The 23,224-nt window shown below is 39.3% G+C and overlaps 2 protein-coding genes across 4 annotated transcripts in view; both read right to left on the bottom strand.

Moving 5' to 3' along the window:
* The window catches only part of LOC121289375 (adhesion G-protein coupled receptor D2-like), a 275,259-nt gene extending 265,706 nt beyond the window's left edge, over positions 1 to 9,553 (bottom strand). Inside the window, exons 1-2 of the mRNA XM_041208753.1 lie at positions 9,331 to 9,553; positions 1,636 to 2,249 (exon numbers count right to left, since the gene is read on the bottom strand). Coding sequence (XP_041064687.1) covers positions 1,636 to 2,249; positions 9,331 to 9,553 — 837 coding nt within the window. The remainder of the gene's footprint in view (positions 1 to 1,635; positions 2,250 to 9,330) is intronic.
* Positions 9,554 to 15,020: 5,467 nt separating this feature from the next.
* Positions 15,021 to 23,224, bottom strand: part of kif14 (kinesin family member 14) — a 93,566-nt gene continuing 85,362 nt past the window's right edge. For all 3 annotated transcript variants that reach the window (XM_041208949.1, XM_041208951.1, XM_041208948.1), the window contains 2 exons: positions 19,307 to 19,442; positions 15,021 to 17,142 (listed from right to left, as the gene is read on the bottom strand). In XM_041208949.1, coding sequence (XP_041064883.1) covers positions 16,751 to 17,142; positions 19,307 to 19,442 — 528 coding nt within the window. In that variant the 3' untranslated portion in view covers positions 15,021 to 16,750. The remainder of the gene's footprint in view (positions 17,143 to 19,306; positions 19,443 to 23,224) is intronic.

The raw sequence follows: 23,224 nt of genomic DNA on the forward strand, positions 1-23,224 counted from the left end.
CAGGTATATTACAAGTGCATCATGTCTGCAGTTCATGGGTTGCTCTTCCCCTATACTTCAGTAACTCTAGAGAAACACTTTCTAGTTCTGTAATCATTTTTGAACTCCTTCATTAAATAAAGTAGGAGGTCTTGTGGTGCAGTGGATAGCATCCCTGCCTCTGAGTCAGAAGCCTCGGGTTCAAGTCCCACCCCAAGACTTGAAGGAGCCTTGGTGAGTTGCTGCAGTGCATCTTGTAGATGGTACACACTGTTGCCACTGTACGCCAGTAAATGTTGATGGTGGTGGATGGGCTGCCAATCAAGCGGGCTGCTTTGTACTAGATGTTGTCAAGCTTCTTGAGTGTTGTTGCAGCTGCACTCATCCAGGCAAGTGGAGAGTATTCCATCACATTCCTGACTTGTATGTTGTGGTGGGTAGGCTTTGGGGAGTCAGGAGATGAGTTACACGCCACAGAATTTCCAGCCTCAGGTTTAGTGCCTGCAACGGTATCTCCCCAAGCATTAATTTCTTCTAATGAACCGTACACTTTCATTCCTTTGCGTAATTTTCCTTCCCAATAAAAACACTGATAGTTAAAAGCATTTGTTTTCACAGTAACTGCACATTAGTGCTGTAGTTTCTTTCATGATTTTACTTCTTCCTACCACTGGGGAGCAGCCCTCTCCATTATTCCAGCTCTACTAAATCTCAAAGAAACTTGACAGACAAGTACCACAAAAATCTAATGACATAAGTATGGAAAAGCATTGTTTGGCTCAAAGGCAACACTGGCAACTTCACTTCAACCTTAAAGGCAAAAATCTGAATTGTTTGGAATGCTTTCTTCCCCCAGATTTACAGCATTCATTTTTTAATTTTCACTTTAGGTGTTTTAAGAATCATATCATCTTCATCAGCTCTGATCACTGCTTTTTTTCAAATTAATCTCTAAGTTTGCAATGAACGCAGGTATATTACAAGTGCATCATGTCTGCAGTTCATGGGTTGCTCTTCCCCTATACTTCAGTAACTCTAGAGAAACACTTTCTAGTTCTGTAATCATTTTTGAACTCCTTCATTAAATAAAGTAGGAGGTCATGTGGTGCAGTGGATAGCATCCCTGCCTCTGAGTCAGAAGCCTCGGGTTCAAGTCCCACCCCAAGACTTGATGGCCAATGGAGGTGCATTCATAACACAGCTAAACATGTCGATTATCAGCAGGTCAATTATTTACAGGCGGTAAGGGAAAGAATGGGAGAGATTCCTGGTCAGCTATGTGATGGAAAGAAAGCTGGAGCATCTGCTATCACTATCAATAGCTCCAGACTACAACACGCTTGTAAAAGTGCATGTTACCAAAGCAACTTGGACTCCCTGAGTGATCTGAAACGCACCAGCACCACCATTAAATAAGGGAAAGCTAATGAAACTATAGAGGTCAGAGCTACCACTCAGAGCAACTAACCTGTGATGAAATGCTTTGCAGCCATTCAAGCACATTAAAATTCCTAAAATCTAAACATCATCACTCAGAAGGTATCCTATATTAGACATCCAAACAGCCTCCCTCATATAACCCAATCTTCAAGAAAATGCAATCCCGCAAAGTAACAAGAAACATTTACCTTTACACTGTGAAAATCCTTTGTGTACCTGCACCGTTGATTCAACTTCAAAGGTGGACAGGTTCCACTGGAAAAACAATCCCAGCGGAATAACAAAACAATTTTCTGCCAAAGCTTGGATCTCGCTGGCATTCAAAACACGATCCCAAATGTGGAGCTGTGTGATGTTCCCTACAAAAGATTCATCCTTCTTAAATGATCCGCCGAATGTGTCTTGCTCTTGGCCAATGATGAAGACTCCACCTGCTCCTATGTCATCCGAAATGTAAAGTTGCTCTCCAGATGAAATGACAGATCCATCTGCTGCGATGGCCCAGCCACCACCATGGCGGGTCCAGCTCACACATAGATGATGCCATCTGCCATTATTCTCCACAGCCTGCGAATAAGGACTGTGAACACCATGGACAAGAAGCGCAAGCTGGATTTGCTGACCACGGACAATGTTAGCACGGAGCTGGAATTCGTTGATAAACGATGGGATTGAATAGGAGAAGACAGTAGAAACTCCCACGTAAGTCGAATCGAATTGCACCTGAGCACAAATGGTCACCGAATGCAACTGAGCGAACTGCTTCAGAAGCTTGGCATATTTGGTGTCAGTCCTTCCAGAAAACCTCAGAATGTGTGAAGCAAATGTACCTAAACAGAAGGGAGTAAATAACGACTGTGTTGTCATATTTTGCTTATTGCCAGGTGTGCCTTCATCAAACACTTATTTCCATTTTTGTAGGTTTACCTAGAATAAAAGCTAATTGAAATAGCAGTAGCCTTTTTCAGAGGCTGCGCCACATTAGCTTACAATAAGTCAAATATTTATAAATGTAAAGTACTGCTTATCACAAACTAAACTGACATAAAATTCTCATTAATCCAAGGATAAGTACTTACCATGTAATAAAAGTTCTCTTTAAAATACTTACTTTGCAGCACACAGGGCACAGTAATCTGATTAAGAAATTATAGTGTCAAGAGAATAAGAGAAAAAATGGCTTTAATTGGCTAATGGCAATGACCACGATCTAAAGAGAGTTGATTGATCCAGAATGAACTGGCCTAGGTTCAATATTTCACCCTGCACTGAATTAATTTTTTTTTATGCGAAGGTTTTGTTCAATCTTAAGTACACTTTGAGTTTATCAAAGGGGAACACAACATAATAACATATAATAGGGATTTTTAAAAACACAATACTTATATTGAGAAAGGTTCATTAATAACGAACATTATTATCAAGCTCATGTTAATAACATGCTGCAAGTTAGATACACACATTTGATAAAAGTTCTGTCTATCATAGATATTTTAGAGTGGAACTTTTGATTGTCAAAACTCATGTATGCTCCTAATAATACAAAAATAACAGCCCACACAGGTATGTAGTTAAAGAACATTAAAGAGTTTGTAGATGAACTTCACTGTCCAGAGGATTATACTTTTACTTTACTTACATGACAAGTTAGATTCTATTTCACTTACAGTTTCAGCTGAAGAGATCTACACATGAAACGTTGCATGTTACTTCACTCAACACTTTTCTCATAAAGGATCATAGAATCAAAGAATGGCTACATCAGAGAACCTTATGTCCATGCCAGCTCTCTGCATGAATAACTCAGCTAGTCCTACTCACCACCACCCCCCAACCAACCACAAACCCCCCTACACCCCTCCCCTTTCCTGTAATACCATTTTTTTTCTCTTCAGGTGCTTAACCAATTCCCTTTTGAAAGCATAATTGAGTCTGCTTCCACCACATTTTCAGGCAGTGCATTCCAGATCCAAACCACTCACTGCATCAAAAAGTTCTTCCTTGTGTTGCCTTTGCTTCTTTTGCCATTTACCATTGTGAAAATGTATAATAATTTTCATATTTTTCTGGTTTACTGTGAAGTAGATTTATGGGGGTAAGCACATTGGATCTGTCTGTGTGATTTAATTACATTTAGAGTCAAGTAGACTGCAAGCTTGAAATCATCAAAAGGAGATAGGTGCTTGACATGCTAATAAGGAAACATGGATGCCGTCTTAACATGTCAGGTGAGAAGGGATTTGCATTTTTAGATAAATGAAGGGATTGTTGGATTTCAAAGGAATCAAAACATTTAAAAAGAGAAACATTTACAAAGGAGAATGGAAAGCTATGTGAGGAAAGGCCATGTAAGATCTAACAGGAGTGTGTAAAATAGCCTTAATGAAGCCTCCAGCCATTTGTGCATAAGTCTGCTAAATAACAAAACTGAAGTTGGGGAAAAGCCATTTGGAAATCCACTGTCAAGTGGGTATTGCGTTAACTTGCTGGTTCTGTTTTAAATTTAAAATCTATTTTGGACTGTTGCTTGAAAGGGGGTGTGATTGGGGGCATATTAATTAGGAATTTTAGGAGTTATTATAGTAGTAAGTAATTGTAGTCTTATGTATGTGCTTGAAATCTCTTACTTTGTTGATAAATATTTTAATTTATTTTTTTTAAAACTTTGAAAGTCTTGGCCTTATTACTTCTGAATTCAGTGCACATATCTTTTTCTTAATAAATACAAATTGCAAAACCGTTGTGATAGCACAACCAAGCTTCCCTTGTGGAGTTGGTCTGCCTGGCACATATCATCTGCCACATCATAGCACCTTAAATCGGTGTCCTCTGGTTCTTGAACTTTGCGCCAGCAGGAACAGTTTCTCCCTATCTACTCTGTCCAGACCACCCATGATTTTCAGCAACTCCATCATATTTTCATTCAACCTAAGGAGGACAACCCAGCTTCTCTAATTCATCCACATAACTGAAGTTCCTCATCCTTGCAACCATCCTCATAAATCTTTTCTATACCCTCTCTAAAGTCTTCAGATCCTTCCTAAAGTGTGGTGCCTCATGCATGAGGACAAAGTAGAAATCTATTGCCAGCCCCTTCACAAATGCTGCTCTACAGCCAGCAATTAAAACATATGCAATACTAACCCAGTATGACTAGCCTTCTGACTGTTTTTAACCCCAAAAGGTATGTGGCTTCTGCTTTGAGCCTCCACATAAAAGAGCATAGAGACCAGAAACTCAAAGCAATGGAAATTCACATCTATCGTTCTGTAGTACAATTTATTGGAGTTCCATAGCTTTGATGCACCCAAAATATGGCGTTTTATTTGTGGTTTATTTCACAAAGTTAAGAAGGATAAATGCAGATTGGGGAGGGGAGGAGGAACAGGCATTCAACCCAAGATCATCAATCTTCCACAGCAACACAGGATTTTCCGGTAACTGGATCTAACTGCCTCTTGAGCAACTCCAGAGCTTATATGCTCATTACCCTATGCAAAAGACCCTTCCAACATTGGACTGTTCTTATTAAGAAGCCTATCCTGTCATTAGTCCTAACTTGCCTTTTACCAGTTTACACTTAATCGTCTTGTCCTGAAGTTAAGGCTTTACTGTGATCAAGGGGTAAGGTGGGATGCAGATTTGAAGTTATCAGATCAGCCATGATCTTATTAAATGGTGGAGCAGGCTCAAGAGGCAGAATGGCCTACTCCTGCTCTTTGTTCATATGTTCGTACCAGAATAAGCCCATTATACATGGTGGGCCCTCGCCAGAGTGGCCTAGATTTACACTCTACCAATATGCCAATAAACAGTAGCATCCCATTTGTTTTATTAATTGCTGCTCTGAACATGGTAAGCATTGATTCTACTATTACTCCCAGGTTGCTTTCAGCCTCTCCTATATTTGGTTCAGCAAATTAGGCCATAGTGCACCAAGATGAGCGTTGACAGGTAGCTGGCTTAAATGGGGAAATGTAGAAATCGGAATATGTGCTCAAATGTAAGAGATACGCTCACCAAAAGGTAAGAGGCTGCAGTTGGATTCAAATACTGTTATAACAACAATTTGCATTTATACAATGCTTTTAATTTAGTAAATCTTCCCAAGGTGCTTCACAGGAGAATTATGAAACAAAATTTGACACCAAGTCACATAAGGAGATATTAGGGCAGTTGACCAAAGAGGTAGATCATAAAGGAGGAGAGAGGGAGAAAGCGAGATACAATGAGACAGTGAGCCTTAGGGAGGGAATTCCAGAACTTTAGAATCTAGGCAGCTGAAGGCACAACCAGCAATCATGGAGCAATTAAACTTGGGGGTTTGCAAGGTTCGGTGTGTTAAGTGTGCCACTAGTCACTAAGCATGTTGGCATTTTTCTCTTCAACACATACCATCTTGCACTTATTTGAATTGAATTTAATGTGCCATATTTCTGGAAGATCATTCGTGTGGATTAGAAACAGGGCTTGAGGGATAGGGTATTGTTTGCAACATGGATCACGAAGACAGCGCATTCAGTAAATCTCCCCCCTGAGACTCTACTCCTCTAATTAACACCCACTACCTTCTTCATTTTTAAAAACGTTACATCTCAGCCAAGATTATTTGTATCAACCTGCCTGTAAAAGATGATGGGATGCCACAGAATCTAATATTCCCGTGCAATAAATACTAAGAACAACTTGTTGGAAAAAATACCATCTGTTTAAAGCTGTGTTACAAAACAGGATGTAAACAGGCATTACCAAGTACACATTACAGCTTTCATGCTGTTTGGAGATTGTTCTACTTCAATTATCCCTTTGCCTGAAGAGCAATAATTCCTTGCTTCATTCCATGTTCCAATAGCATAGCATGTCATAAATTTTAGGTTAATGATGATTAAAGCATCATTTTCTAACTTAATGCTTTTTGGGAGGGAAGGTACAGAGTAATGCCAAACAATGAGATGAATGAGAATTCAAAGATGGCACAACAATATTATGGATAGCTTTTTACATTGACTCATCAACAATTAAACTCTGATTTAAACAAATGTTCTTGTTTTATTCAACTACCAAATTTGATGAAATTTTTATGTGCACATCAGACTGCATAAAACAAATTGTGAGCACCATCAGGAATGCCAACAGTAGGTGCTCATCACACAAACAATTAAACAACAGAGAAGAGGATGGAGAAACTTCTCCTTCGACCAAAGAAGTTGAAGGGGAAATTTAACACTGGCAGGAGGGTCATGAACCGGAGGGACGCAGATTTAAGATAATTGACAATAGATCTGGGGGAAAATGAGGAGCATTTTTAAGCAATGTTGTTATGATCTGGAACGCACTGCCAGTTAGGATAGCAGAAGCAATTGAATATAAACCTCCAAAAGAAACATTTGCTGAACTATGAAGAAAGAGCAAGGGAGTGGGAGTAATTGGCTAGCTCTTTGAAAGGTCCAACACAGGCATGATGGACCAAATGGCTCCCTTCCCTGCTAAACATGTTAAACAAGACTGGATGTTACAATTGCAGCTGAGATATTCATCTCAGCAACTGATCACACACCCAAAATTCAAACAGTTTAATCGAAATGCACAGAGTCAAAAGATTATCACCATGCCAAATTTTATTTCATAATACTCTTGTCAACAACTTTGAGACATAGGCTGGGATTTAGCGCTAGCGACGGGGGACGCCCCCACTGGAACCCCACGCCACTTTTCTCTGAAAGACCCGATGCAATTATATGGTATGCAGGCACTTACCAAGACACCGTATGACCTCGCATTGGATGAAGTCCCCAGTAGAGCAGAAATGCCACCCTCAAGAGCTGGCAGCTGACAGGCTTCTGTTGCCAGCAAGTGCCACTGAGAGCAGGTGTCCAAGGGCCTCACCAGGGATTGCCACAGGATCGCTGGAGACTTGTAAGTGGGACACGATGGGGGTTGCTGGTGAGTTGGGGGAGGGGGGAGGTCAGATGCAAGGGCATGGCTTTCAGTGCCACTCCCTCCACCATCCCCCCAACTCTTGCTGACTTTAGGGTCTCTCAATCAGGCACTGAATACCTGTGAATGATGGGCCCCCCTGGTATATCATAGGCAAACTGGACAGGGTTTGCTGGGCAGCCTTTGGGAGCCACGGAGACCTGTGAGACCTTCTGAGCCATCATTAAATTCCAATAGACTCGCATAATTGAGAATTGACTTTAAGTGGCTCATTAATGAGCTTAATTGACATCCTACTGCCAGTGGGCTGGATTCCTATGTCAGGCTCTTCCCACCATGCGCCCCCCACCCCCCCCCCCACCACCCCAATGAAGTGGGGACAGTTCTCCCAACTCCAGGAATTGGAAGCGGATATTCCTGGCAATTCCCCTAGCCCCCGCTAACATGCCCACTCCAGTGGATCCATTAAATCTCAGCCATAGTCTTACATCAGATTTAAAGTTCAGAAGCAGGCCATTCAGTCCAACAAGTCTATGCTGGTTTTTTGCCCCACACAAGCCTACTCCCATTCTTTTTCATCTAACCCATCAATGATTTATTAATCTTGTACTATTGCTTTAATACAAATTACTCATTAAATAACAGATACTTTGTTGACTCTGTTTTGTATCCCCTTAACACAGCATCATTAAGATAATAATCTAAAAATCAATATATTGTTAGATAAATAGTCAGTATTGGCATCAAGGAATGGGGAAACAGAATAGTTCTGGAAGAATTTCTAAAAGCTTGTGAAGTTAAGAATGAGGCAGAAACTCCATTCATCGCAGTGCATAACATAAAAACACAAGAAGACATGGAGAAAGGCAAAGCAAATCAGCCCCAAATATTTCCACAGGCCATCACAGATTTTATTCTACTTATTTAATCCATGAAGAGAAAATGCTGCAAAATAACACCCTATTCTCAAAACGTAATCCAACAAAACCCCAGAATATTCACCTATCCCTATATCGTGACTAATCCACCCTGATTTTGTGTGTCCACAGACAACATATCCAGTAGCAATATGGTACCATTATAGTCCATGGAGTACTTGGTCCTCTCAATCTACACATAGCACTGTGAGATTGGGAATTACAATCAACATTGTTAAATAGTTTTTCTGGCAATCTACTCTACATTTTCACAGTTCTATGAAAAAATATCTTTCCTCAATCTCTGGGTTTGCTAGAAGCATCTTAACCTTAATCCCTGCACTCTTTCTCTGTGCTCACAATTTATCAGTTAAACAGTCAATTTACATCTACATTATCTCTGCTATGCAGTAATTTTAAGATCTGGAATATGTCAAACTTCAATCGTTTTCTCTAAATAAACCAAATTCCGCTTTATAAGTCTCTCCTCGTATTTAAAGTGCTACACCCCAGAATCACCCTTGTCACTTTGCTATGAACCATTGCCAATCATCAACATCACCCTAAACATTAACTCAGTGAAATTATTCAGTGAGTAGATGGGAAAACAGAAAAGTAAGGTCTCAGGTTCAGACTCTCAATGCTACTCAATGCTGAAAGTATCTTCAGGCACATTAGGTCATAGGCATGGCTGCATTACTCTCTTACAAAGCGAATGTTCTCTGAACATTTGCAATCCAGGCAACATTTGTCATCCTTGCTGCCCTATAATGGTTTACTAGGTGAAAGGTTCTATATAAATGCAAATTGTTGTTGGTGCTTTTTAACAGTGAGTACCCTTGAAATTTTTCAGTTTATAATCTGTTTAAATTCCCAGCAAGTGCGCTCAGTAAAGGTTACTGCGTTTTGCGCTGTTATATCCAAAAGGGATGAAAATGTTAAATAGGGCAATTATATTCGATGGCCTCAAAGTGATAGGATCCAGTATTAATCGCGAATTATTCTTAATAAAAAGATTTGATAAAGTAAAGTTGATGAGGTGACTATTATATCTCACCAGGGCCAGCCTCTTTTATTTTAGCACCAATCCACAGTGCTTTCGTCACCCTCAGCGATTGCATGAAGCTGGTCAGTTTCTGGTTATCTTCAATTGTCCCGATGGTGGTCAGAAATCCAAACCTCTGTCGGCACAGTCTCTCTGCTACTGTCCACTGCAGCTGCTCGGGCACATACTCATAATAGTAATTCCGGTAAACGAAACATCTCCTGTCCTGTAACATCAGCTGTGATTCTGGGAGGGGGAGTGAGGGGGAGATGAGACATTTTTGTGATCAACTGTTAACGAGTTAGGCTAAAATGTTTCTTTGCGAGGCTGAAATTTACTGACCTGCAAGCATGGCACCGGCACAGAAAAACTGCGGATAAAAAGCAAAAGAAAAAAAATATAACATATCATCTGGAATTGGAGGGACAGCAGACCTGATACTCGGCAATATCTGTAAAAATCGTTTCACTTACAACACCCGTCGACAAGAAAACATTCACTCCCATGTGCATATTCCTGGTTGGGGTGGTGGGGGGGGGGCTGGTAAAAACAACAAAATCGAAAGGGTTTGTTTGTGCTCAACCGGCTTTAACGTAGAATGGGACGATTGTGGCGTTTAAAAAGACAAAGTAATCAGCATTGCATCCCGAGATCTCTGGCGTTAATGAAAAGGCGATTCATTCCCCAATGTGTCTTCTCCTGTCATACAGGACTGTGCGGGACACTGCGACAAATTAATACCGAAATAAAACTTTACTGTTACTTAATCTGTAGCCGCGCACACTAAGCAAGAGGATTTACCATCCATTTCACAGTTTAAAAGTACTTCCAGAGTACAAAAGGCAACAGATCTATTTAGTGTTCACTTACTGCGTCTCAACTCGTTTTATGGCATGACTAGATAACATTAGAGATTTGAAATCAGAACTAAACGCACTTGTAAACTCGACCTAACCAAAGTCACGCACCCAGTTCTGAATCTACACATTACCAGAGGGTCCACGGAAAGCTAATCTTTGAGCCCTCCCAAAGTTGGCATGAATTAAAAAAAAGAGGAGGGGGGGGGGGGGGGGGGGGATGCAAAGGTGACTTGATGCCGTGTTACCCCAGCTCCTACCAGTTGCCGAAATAATACCGATGTGCAAGCCAGAAGGAATCCCGAGCCATTGGTCATTTCCCTCGCATATGTCTCGAAGTGGAGCCGGATAAGTCAATGTTCTCGATGCCCCTCGGTCCGTGTCTCTCGACCTCGCCCCCCCCCGCAACCACCACCACCACCCCCGCCTGTCTGATTCGCCGCTCGCTTCTCTTTCACCAGTTCAAATGTCGCTTCTCCAAACGCTGGTTTTCATTTTCAACTCAAACACTCTTGTGACAATTGCAAAAAAACTCGAGTCCCAGCAGCAGAAGGGTGTTCGTAAACATCTTGCATGCTGCGGGGGGGGGGAAGCATGTCCTAACCTAATGTACAATCCATACTTAGGACCCCGGTCTTCCCGTCGGTGTAAAGTACTTTTCTAAAAAAAAAGACATTTAATCGAGGAATAAAGAATGCGCACACACACACACACACCTCATACAGCAGCCTATCCAGATAGCACTGCTGCTGATTGGCAACCAAATTAACCTATCAGGAGTACTTATATTTAAAGTAGCAAGACAGGTTAAAAGGAGGAGTGAAACAATGGTCCGTTACTTTTAAAGGGCAAGTTTAAAGAAGCAACATGGATGTATGAGCTGAACATAATTAACCTCACATGTCCAGGCACAGGCTGTGGTATCTATATATGTCAGACAAAAAATAGGTTTTTTTTTAAATATAGGATTGAAATTTGTAATAGAAAAACAGAAACCGCTGAAAAACAGGTCCGGCAGAAACAGAGTCAACATTTCAAGTTGTTGGGCTTTCATCCCAACTGGCAAGAGTTAGAGATGGAGCAGTTTTCAACTAGAGGCAAGTAAAATGTAGAGGGGTGGAAGGGACAAATTAGGAAACAAGTGGAATGATGACGCAAGCAAAAGGGACTGGTAATGGGACAAATGAAAAAAAAAAGAGATGGGTCTAGAAGTGCTGAAAATGCTAACAGCATCATTGGCCCAAGGAAAAAAGGGAGCTGCGGTTACGGTCTGAAATTATCGAATTTAGGTAGCTGATAGCCTTCAACGCTGATCAAAAGATGAGGTGCTGCACCTTCAGCTGCCTTTGAACAGTGTGGAAGGGCTGAGGAAAGAGAGGTCAGCACGGGAGTGGGATGAGAATTAAAATGGCAGGTGACCACAAGTTCAAGATCAGCTTCAAGAAAAAAGAAAGCTGTACAATGGTGTGGAGAGTGGCATCGTCAGGACAGATGCAATGGACATGGAGAGATGGAGAGATTGGAATTCAGTCCTTAGATTAGAGGATCGGGGGTGGTTAGAAGTGTAATAAAATGTAGCTAGAGTAGATATTGGCTGACTGCCTACTGAAAAAGAACATGGGGGAGTTGACTGGAGGAAGGGAAGAGTGAGAGAAATTTTCCAGTTTGGGTGAGAGCAGGAAGCAGCACAGTCATCACTACACCAGAAAGAGTTGAATAAGTGTAAGATTGTGCTGGATTGAAACAAAAATATGTCCGACTTATCCCAGAAATAGGCAAGCAAAATTCAGACCCATTTGAGTTCCCATAGCAACACTTTTGACTCCACTCAATTCCTCTAAATATAAGCTCAAATATAACAAGTTCAGCAAGGCAGAGGAGGGTGGTGGTGGATTGAGACTGATTGGGCCTCTGTTCAATGAAGAAGCAGGCGGCCAGCAAGCCATCCCATTGAGGGATGGAGATGTAGAGGGAATGGGCATTAAGTGAAAAGGAAACAGTGAGGGGCAGGAAATTGTAAAGTGATGAAGTGGCAGGGATGTTGTTGTGCAGGTGGGAAGAGACTGGACAAGGGGAGAAAAGAAAGTGAAGATAACAGGAGATAAATTCTGTGGGTGAGAACAGGTTAAGACAATGGGTCTACTGGGGCAGTCCTGATTGTGGGATTTGGGCAAGAGGTAGAAATGGATCTACGGGGAGGGGGGGATGGAGGGGATGTTGGGAGACTACAAGGCTGGAGGCCTTGCAGGGAAGATCTCCAGTTGAGATGGGGTCAGTGACAGTCTGAGAAATGACGACTTGATGTTTGATGCTGGGGTTGTGGTCTAGGGGAAGGTAATTGATGGTGTTTGAGAGTTGCCATTCACCCTCGACAAGATAGAGTTCCATTTTTCTAAAACCAACTGGTCGGCAGGCTAAATGACTGTCAGAGTTGACCACTGTTTTTGTGTTCATGATATCTAATTTTCCAAAGATACTTGCCATTTGCAGTACTGGATCATGCATACAAATTCACTGGTTTTGAACTTAAGTTAAAGGCAATCATAGCTGCTACAATCCAAACGCTTTTAAAATATATAATGCAGGTAACCAGTGCCAAACAATGTATTCAAGTTACCGATCACATCACTGGACACACTTCTATACTTTCTTACAAGATAAATGACAAGGAGGCAGAATGGAGAAATGTTAAAAAAGTAAGTTGCATTAATATACTGCCTACCACATCCTTGAAATATCCTAACTATGGTTTACTTTTGAATTGCCATTATAGTTAAGTAAGGCAAAAATCTACTGTAAATTTCAACTTAGTAAACTCTCACAAGCAGCAAGCAAAAATAACCAGTTAATATATTGCTATTGTTTGAGGGACATTGGGAGAACTGACTGCTGCTGTTTGAGCAGTGCTACAGGATCTTTTACACTTAACCAAAAAGGTAGATGGTCTAGGTTTAACATGGCATCTAAAAACTGTACATCTGACGAAACAATGCTTTCTTAACAGTGAATTGTTGCAGCAGTCTGAATTATATGCTGAAATCCAAACTAGGATTTGAGCATAAAACAGACTTTAAAGAGTGTTCAGAAGCTTGATATTTAGAAAAATTTGCATTTGTACAGTGCCTTTAACAATAAAAAAAGTTGCAAAGTGCTTCAAAGAGACACAGTCCAAAAATTTACAATGAACTGAAGGAAATATTTAGAAATTTTTGAAAACTTGTCCAAAGAGGTAGGTTTTAGGCAGTGTCTTAAAGGGGGAGAGATTTAGGGATGGAATTCCAGAGTGTAGGGCCTAAACAGCTGATGGCACGGCCATCGATCGAGGGACAAGGGGACTTTACGAAACTGAAGACACCAGAGTTTGAGAAACACCAAGTTTTCAGGTCATAGGCTGGAGGGGGTTACAGACATAGGAAGGAGTGAGCTGACAAAAGGATCTGGATACAAGGATGAGAATTTTAAATTTGATGATTGGGAGCCAATTTAGGTCAGCAAGCAAAGGAGTGATAGGTGAATGGGTCTTGGTGCGAGTTAGGATATAGGCATCAGAGTTTTGAATTGAGTATTGGTCAGAAGTCATTGGAATGGTCAAGCATAGAGATGATAAAAAATGGGTGAACGTTTCAGCAGCAGGTGGACTGAGGCAAATGCCAAAATGGGTGATATTACAGAGATGAAAGTAAACAACCTGTGTGATGGAGTACTATGCAGAGACTCAAAAATTGGAAACCAAGAATCTAAGCAGGCTTGTTCAGCCCAAGGCAATTGTGGATCTGTGGCATGGAATCAATGGATAGCGAACAGTTTGTGGTGGGTGCCAAAGACAATGACTTTGGTTTTCCTAATTTTTAATGAGTGTCAGCCATGGCTCAAGTTGGTCGCAGACTCACTTCTGAGTCAGAAGTTTGTAGGTTTAAATCCCACTCTTAAAGACTTGAGCACTAAAAATCTAGGTTGAAACTCCAGCACAGTGCTGAGGGAATGCTGTACTCTCAGAATTTGAATGAGGTGTTGCACTAAGGCCCCATTTGCTAAAGTAGATGTAAAAGATCCTATAGCACTATTTTGAAGAACAGGGGAGATATCCCTGTTGTCCTGGGAAATATTTATCCCTCAATCAACTCCATAAAATACCAATTATCTGGTCATTGCCATATTGCTTTTGTGGGAGCTTGCTATGCACAAAGTGACTGCAATATTCCCTGCAGTACAATAGTGAACTGCATACTTCAAAAGTACTTCAGTGACTCTGTAGAGAGCTTTGGATGTCCTGAGGTTGTGAAAAGTGTTCTATAAGTGCAAGACTTTATTTTCTTTCTTAATTGGAGAAAATTTCTGCTCATACAGGACTGGGTGTTGGACAAGCAGTCTGACAACAAAGGGGCCGAAAGCCATGGTGGTAAGGAAGAGTTAGGTTAGGTGTTATTGGTATACATGCAGAACCCTACATCATGTCTTTGGATAATGTTTTTGAGGGACAGCACGTGGATGTGGAACAGGAGGGGATCAAGGATAGATCCTTGGAAGACTGCAGAGGCAACATCATTGGTATGTGTGTGTGTGTGTGGGTGGAGGGGGGGTGCAGCGCCGCTGCCGCGGTGGGGGGGGGGGGGGGGGGTTTGCAGGGGCGGTGGTGGAAGTGGATAAGGGAAAAAGCAGCAATTGCCAGATGATCAGTTACCAGCTCCTCATAAGTGACAGGATTGGTTACTTATATGACAAGTAAGATATTAATCTACCACTATATTGTCCTGAATAATGAACATTTAATATCAAGCATTTCTCCTCATGCACGATTTGTTAAATTGATAAATACAAAGAATTTAAAAAGGAGTCTTAGCATTAGGACAAAAACAATAGTTTATTTAAAAATATTGCTGCTCTTCCCTTAGAATGACATGATCGCAAAGAAACAAGGCACTTTTTAAATACAGATCAGTAAAGTCAACAGTCGAGGTACAAATAAATAGCATTGTCTTTATTGCTGCAATAAATCTGATGCTTGTGCAACTCATCACTTTTGTTTTTATTATTTCTAGACCGAACAAAGTCAATTGCTAATTTGTATTCTGCTAGCATGGCATTTGCCAGTCTAACCATATAGAATTATTTTTATTCAACAAACTCCTACAAAATAGAAAAACACAATAACTGTATAGCCAATTTAAATTCATAGGCTCCATTCTCACCATATTATACTTCCTTTGTACTTCAAAAAAATACATTAAGCATAACCTTTTAAGTGGCATTAATTTCCTCTTCATCACCAGGAAATGTTATTTGGACATATTTCATCACTCAGTTCCAGTCTTAAGGACTCCTGAGTGACCAGCCGTAAAGTTTCCTTTACTTTGAAAAATGCACCCAACACAACAGCACCCATCTACCACACAACTAGTCAAATTTTCTCATTTGCTATATTGACCATTCTCAGGGGCCTTATTCAAACATTGCATACTACAGTCAATTTTGTGATGTGGTCTCTGGCAATAGTTTGAGATGTTCCAAACCCATTCCATGCAATAACTTTACAACAGAAAAAAAAATGTAACCATTTATTTCATTAGACCCAGGTGATGCAAATAGTCAGAACCCATTGCATCAATGTTTCCAATTCAAGGAACAGAGCAGAATGATGCAATATGGTTGTAAGGAAGATATCATTGACAGCAGCTTTTTCCACAATTCTTTTTAGATACTAAGGCAGACATATTACTTTTGTGTTTTCTATCTAAAATAATAATGACCTCTGTGGAAGTCTCAGATAACAATGTTACCTAACTTACATTACTGGAGCAGCTGGAAGACATGACTGTGATTTAGCCAAGAGCAGATGTTGTTCTTTTGTACTGTTTATGCTGCGATCTGGTGCTCCAAACTGGATTCTGTGTTTGAATGTTTCTTGTTTTAGTTTGGGAGAAGTAGGTATGAGCTTGAAGGTTGATTTTAAACTAATAATTGCAACTAAAATAGTTGTCAGCAAAAGCAGGAATTTAATCTTTCATTGCAATCCAGCAAAATTAAACAAAACTAGTGAATTTGAAGTTGTGTGGGGTTCAGAACTTTTCCAAACCATTATCAACACCAGATCACAAAAACACAAGCTTAGTGGCATACGTGACCAGTACCACCAAAGCACTGATTCAGACTCCGCTGATGCAGGACCCTCCCTTCAGATCATGATACAGCAAGCTTCCAATTTTGGCTACACAATGAAGCACAGGCACCAAGGTCTTAAAGTTTCATACAAGATGGGATATTACTTCAGGTTACTACAAGGTTTTCTAGCCAGCTGAAGAACATTGGTAGATATTATATTCCAAGTGCTTTACTAATGTTTTACTTTGAGGTTTGCAGTAGTCCCAGAAAAAAAGTACATCTTACAACCAAGAAAAGGGTGCATTTACAGTACCTAGAGTACACAAAAATAATAATGAATACAATGATTAAAAACAATATTTGGCTAAAGTTAAAAATATATTGCAATCAGTTTGTAAACTTGCAAAGCCCAAGTGATTATATTTTATATCTTATAAATTTAAAGGTTTGCTCAAATATAATTATTTAATAATCTCTCAAACCCATTCTACAGTTGTTGGTGAAGGTTCTTCAGTAGTTGAAGCTGTTCCTTGGAGTGTGTATACAACTTTCTTAACTCCTCTGTTACACCTAATAGAAGAGTCAACATTTGTGGAAGCCATGATCTTTTCATTATTATCAGTACAGCTCGCGTTCCCCTTTTCACTCTGGAGGTGTTCAATTAAGTCAAGGAGTGAGTTGGCAGCCAAGTCCACTTCACTGATCAATAACTGAGGTCCTTTCCTGTCCAGTTTGCTTTCTCTGGCTGAGGATGCATTCACTTCAAGTGAGGAAGTCCAAAGCATATCAAATTTACCAGCTACATTCAGCATTGAGGAACAAGCCATTTCTATGCACTTCTTCAGCTGCTTATCGACTGCATTTTCACCTGCAAAGGTTTATTTTAAAAAAAGGGAATTAAAGATTTTCCTTCTCCAGCAACAAAGATCAAATTTCTGGCTGTAAAAATGCAATGTTACGCCATGACATAATAGGAGAATTTGAACCTTTTAGTTCATAGTGTTTTAAAATGAACTGTCTTCCCATACTAAATTTAAAACAAAGTGCAAAAATATGGGGACCAGGGCAGGTTGATTAAACTGGAAAATAGTAAGGATACAGAGGCTTTGCTTTAAATACCAATTAATTTATGCATAGACAAGGCATTCAACAAATGAGACTTAAATGAAGTAGGAGTATCTGTCCATTAACAGAGTGTGCAATATTTTCATACCTGGTACCTTTAATTATCGTTGATTAAAAAACCCTGACAGACTGTTTAAGCACAGGAGAATAAATCACATGGGTTTTAGTTCTAGCCAAGAATCCAAATTCTCTGAATGTTCTGAAAATTTACTTCATCCCATACAAGATCAGATCACAGGGGATTGTACATCCAGACTTTCATCCAAAATGTGAAGTGGCTTCTTTCCATGGCATAAACTTTCTATGTCTTTAAAATTCTGGTCACTTAGAATTTGTCCACAAGGGATTAAATGCCATTTTGGTAACCTATTCCTTACCCAGTTTAAGTAAGCTGAATTTTATATGTATTTTATATATATTGTATTCCCAGCATCCTGGGTGTGCCACACTGTAATGCATTATTCAACCTGTATTTAAACTTGACCATTAGTTTTAGCCCATATGCATCCTATCTGAATGCATGGAATTATCCATCAAGCAAAAGAATCAGGAAAATGGTGGATATGCCACAGAATCTCGAGTGGTCGATAGTATAATTAAAAGACAAGTGGTAATCTTAAACTGGGTATTCTGTTGCACAGCTTATACTAAAAGGTGTTAAAGTCGAAAAGGTAATAATATGGCTGAAGGTAATACTTGACAGCTTAAACATTAAATAACATTTTCTTAACCACACGTACTTACAAAAAAATGTATTTTCACACTTGGATTCACGATGGAATCCAGTCTGCTAATAACCTAGAATTTTACCCAGCTGCAGTAAAGCTGGTAAGCTGTGAATATTTTATATTGAATGAAACCTTGTACACATGTAGTTGGAACATTTTAAGAAGTGTTCAAATAAGTCAGCCTTGTAGTGGGGCAAACAAGTGAAACTCCAGGAGATAAAGCCAGAAAGATTATCCATCGCATCACAAAGTAACCAAACCAATTCCCAAATCACAAAATAAAACAATACTTTCAATCATGACCCCAAGCAAATGGACATAAATGACCACCTGGAACCATTAGAGGAAAACTAGCTTTTTAGGAAACAGGTCTGCAGTCACAGGACTATTATTCCCTGTAACAAAAACAGAATTACCTAGAAAAACTCAGCAGGTCTGGCAGCATTGGCAGAGAAGAAAAGAGTAGAAATTTCGAGTCCTCATGACCATTCAACAGAACTCTGTTCGGTTGAAGGGTCATGAGGACTCGAAACGTCAACTCTTTTCTTCTCTGCCAATGCTGCTGAGTTTTTCCAGGTAATTCTGTTTTTGTTTTGGATTTCCAGCATCCGCAGTTTTTTGTTTTTATTATTCCCTGCTCCTGCCTGATGAAGACAGCATGGTGATGGAGACTTTAGTGGAGAAATCTTAAGAAAAAGGCAAGAACGACAGAGATAATAAATCAGATGTTTTTATTTTTAAAACCTGTTAAAATAGTAGAGGTCAACAGCAAGAAATCTGGGAGTAGTCATATTCTGACCCTGTGTACAGTTGACATATAATTTAATTTCTGTGTTTCGATGATAACATTTCACTAACAAAATGTTCTGCCTATCACAAATAAAAAGTCAAAACCAGGCATAATTTCTGTTCCAACATAAGTTCATAAATGGTGCTGGATTGTGTAGTTGGGAGCAAGCAGTTTAACACGAGTCCAGCTTCAAATTTGAAAAATGTTACAATTTAGAAAATTTATCTGAAGAAGGAAAGCAAAAGGAAATAAAGTATAATACAATATAGCTAAACTTTGGAGATGGGGATATTATCCTTTTCAAATGTTAGGCAAAATTGTACCTCACTATTCTGGACAGGCTTCTCTATAGTTAGAATGGTTAAAAATCATAATTTAAAATATTTTACCTCTCAGCACGGAAGTTATCATTTGGCACATCGTGTGATAACTTTCATTAAACTTCACCAATTCAGCACTAACACTGTTCAGGCCCTTTATGGATCTCAGATGCCAGGTTGGACATTCTTGGATTAGGGTACCCATCTTCTTCCAGAAATTTATTATAAAAATAAGGAAAAAAAATAAAATGTGTCAGATACTCTAAACTGCAGCACTCATTAAATTTAGCAATGCTACGTTGGCATGTAGTCACAACTTTTCACATCATCCCGTTAAAAAAGCTTTTATTCAAATCACCTTAAACACAAAGCAGATTGGTATGAAGATGTACTCAATTATAATATACGATGCAACATTAGCTTATTATAGCTGGTGAGCTAATGGGAACAACATTCGGTATTGAGTAGTCACAAACTTCACTTCTATATTTCTTCTTTGCGACATAAGAATCCTACAGCGCATTTAGGAGAAGACAAAGTCCAATGTTACGGTGAGAGTTACCTTCTTGAAACCCTTTTGGAAGTGCATTTCTGCTCCATCCCTTAAAAATACACCCCAATTCCAAAATGAAAAATATCTACAAGCCCTTTTCCAAGGTAGAAGTCAGAAGAGAATGGTGGGCAGAGGAGGCTGTGAGGTGGGCAGAGACGGGCCAGCAGATGGGTTTTGGGGTGGGGGTGGGGTGGGTTGGGTTGGGGGGCGGGGGAGGGAGAGCACAGGCAGTGCGAGGATCAGAGAAGAGGTACATAATTTAAGAAATCACATTGTAACATTACAGATACATTATGCACTGGTAAATACTATAGCAAATTGATTTGTTAAAAAAGGATGTTTCATTTGTCTGCCTTAGTCATATGTAATATGTGAAAGCTGCAGAGAACAACCAAGAAATATGGCAGGGCCTTTTTGTGGTCACCATAGGGAACAAATGGAGAAAAATCATAGCCTCTCTTTTCTGATCATAATAGCAGCTAAAATAATTGACCAGTGCCTCAAATTAATGGCTCAATAATAGGTGATGGTGCCAACTTCTGATCAGCATTTAAATAGATGATTTCCCTTCAGCACATTCACACAAAATTATCTGACCATTACCTTACCTTGCTGAATAAGCAGCAACTGCAAAGGTTGCAGCACTCTTGAATGAACAATTGGAGTTTGCTATTATTACTCTTAGTTGTGTGGTGGAAGAAAATGACAAATAAAAAAAACCAAAAATGATGCTAAAAGTTCAGTAAAAAGAAAAACGCACAAAATACACCAACCCCAAATACCACTGCATGATCTGACTGATAGGAATGCACCACATATTAGTCAGCATCTAAAAGAGATACTAACATTAGCATTCAAGTATGACCCTTCGTCAGAAAGAGTCACACCCAAACAAACTTGCTCCTTCAGATACTAACTGACCTGTTATAAATTTAGTTCTTGTTTTGGATTTCCAATATTTGCTGCTTTTCATTTTATATTAGTCTTCATATGTACACAGAGCTAAGTAAATTAGAATCTACGCCCATTACTAGAAGAATTAAATTTGGACAGGACCATGAACTTCCTAACATTCTCAGGAGAGTCAGGAAGGTAAAAAAAGAATGGATGGTAAAATAAAGATATCCTGGGATAGAGTTAAGAGCCAGCAAGAAAAATATTGTAATTTTTGGATAGGGTTTTGTAATTCAAGGATAGGATAGATTGTTAAAGGATAAGGGATAAAGGGATAAGGGAACAGGGCGGATTATATGGGATAGAGTGGAGGACAAATACCAACAAGGGCTGCTTCAGCCAACAGTTATTGTAATTTCTACCTAACGCTATATAGTGAATGAATTTATTCAAGAGCTGGCAGAGCAAGGATGGACCGAATTCCGTATTGTTCCATGATCAACTCCTGTGCTGCAAATTTCTGTGGTTCTATGATTATAATTTGTACATTTCTGCCAGTACAGACAGAAACCAGGCTCAATAGATCTTGTTAGGACTGGTATCATTTGTATGGTATATACACAGAACTATTTTATGAATAAAGTTGCAGTCTCATGGTTTAAAAAGGCCTCCAGCAGATACAGGCAACACATTGATGCAGCACTGATAATGGGAAACTTCAATTATTAGCATAACAAAGACTGGTAAACCAGGAAAGAAAATTGCCATAAAATTAATACAAATTCCTCAGGTACAAACTTGTACTGAGTGAAATTTTATGCCAAATTCTTTACATTAAATGTCAATTTGAATACAATTCCACTCAAGTGAAGAGGACACTCAGTAGAGTGCATACCTCCATCACACTGTGTTAACTCAATGTTACGACAATTACAGAGCTCTTCCTGATGCTTTTCCCTGTCTTGTTGATGCTCTTTTACTACAAAGTTGAAAAAATAAGTTCTCTTAAGAGCTTCCACCTCATGGAGGTGGCTTCAGGCCAATCCACATCCAACAATCTGCTCTGAAAACTTTGCTCACAATTGACAGCTGTGACATATTGCATCACACTGCTGAGACAATCCACAACATTCTAAAACAATCAATAACTTTCTAAATAATACAACTCAACATTCTTTTAAAAAAGTCAATTTGCCCTCTCTCTCAATGTTAACGGATCCTTTAAAAAATTCTAGGATCTGAATTTGCATCTTTACCAAAAACTGTTCTTCCTTGGGCCATACCCTGTGTACTAAGTTTCACTGAAATCGTCCATCAGGTTTTGAAATATATTTTGTTTAAAGCAGACCAACTAACAGGGGCAAAAACATTACCTCCACCCACCTTCAGTGGCAGAGGTAATAAAAGGTCACCAAAACATAACCTAATGTACAATTGCATTATACTTTCAAGCCAAGCATCAATACAAGCTGGTATTATGATATAAAGAACAAGCAGCGACCAAAATAAACTGAACAATAAATTTTTAAACAAGCTTAACAGCCAAAAGTAGTCCTTCATAACTACTGATAAACATGTAATCCTGTGCCTTTTATATAAACATTTCAGCTCGACAGTTTGCTTTGTGTATTTTCCATAGGTAACAAAGAGCTGGCCATGAGAGGAGATACTTATTCACTTTTCTCTGCCCACTTCAATAAATCACACATTACAATATAAGTAGCCAGTGGATTCCTTTGTTCCAGGAAGAAAACAGCTTTTCTCTGTGTTTAATAACCTTGGTTTGCAAATCAGTAAACATTTTCTATTGCACACCATGTCCAAGTGCCAAAAGACTTGCAACCTCAAATGTACTAGCTGAATAAGCATTAATTTCCCAATTTAAATTGAATGCAATGGTGTTACCAAAACAAGTTTAACTACTGCAAAAAATTAAACTTCCCAGCACCAAAACTGTGTTACCGTAGCAACAATACTGTGTACATCTCAATAAATAGGTCTAATTGATGACAAATAGAAGAATCCATTCACAGAGTCATGGATAAAAGACATTTTGACAAGCAATTTAAAAAAAAGGATTTCAATCATTAATCCTTTCACAGACTCCAATTAATACAATATAAAGTGCAGATTTCACATAGTCTATGTGCTGGCTTAATCTACAAATTGTTTGTGCTCAGTCAGGAAAGAGACTGTGGTGTTAGAGATAGCAAAATCTGGTCTTGTGTAGATAAGATTTCCATTGAGCACTCAACCTGCAATAAATAGGTGGGAACATATGGATAGATCCAAGGCTCTTAAGAGCCTAACAATATAATTGTATAAGCATTATCCAATTCAGAATATTCTATATTAAAACTGGAAAATTAATTTGAATTCATTTAGCTCAAATTGGGGTACAAAATTAATATAGAAAGATTCAGAACAACTTAAATTTCAGTAATGTCAGATTAAATTATAGCATTTTAAATAAGGTAGCAAACAAATCATGGTTCTATTATTTATTAAAGTTAAAAGTAGATTACAGGCATTTATATTTA

The sequence above is a fragment of the Carcharodon carcharias genome, chromosome 16 (genome assembly GCF_017639515.1).
Source record: "Carcharodon carcharias isolate sCarCar2 chromosome 16, sCarCar2.pri, whole genome shotgun sequence".
In the NCBI taxonomy this organism is placed as follows: domain Eukaryota; kingdom Metazoa; phylum Chordata; class Chondrichthyes; order Lamniformes; family Lamnidae; genus Carcharodon; species Carcharodon carcharias.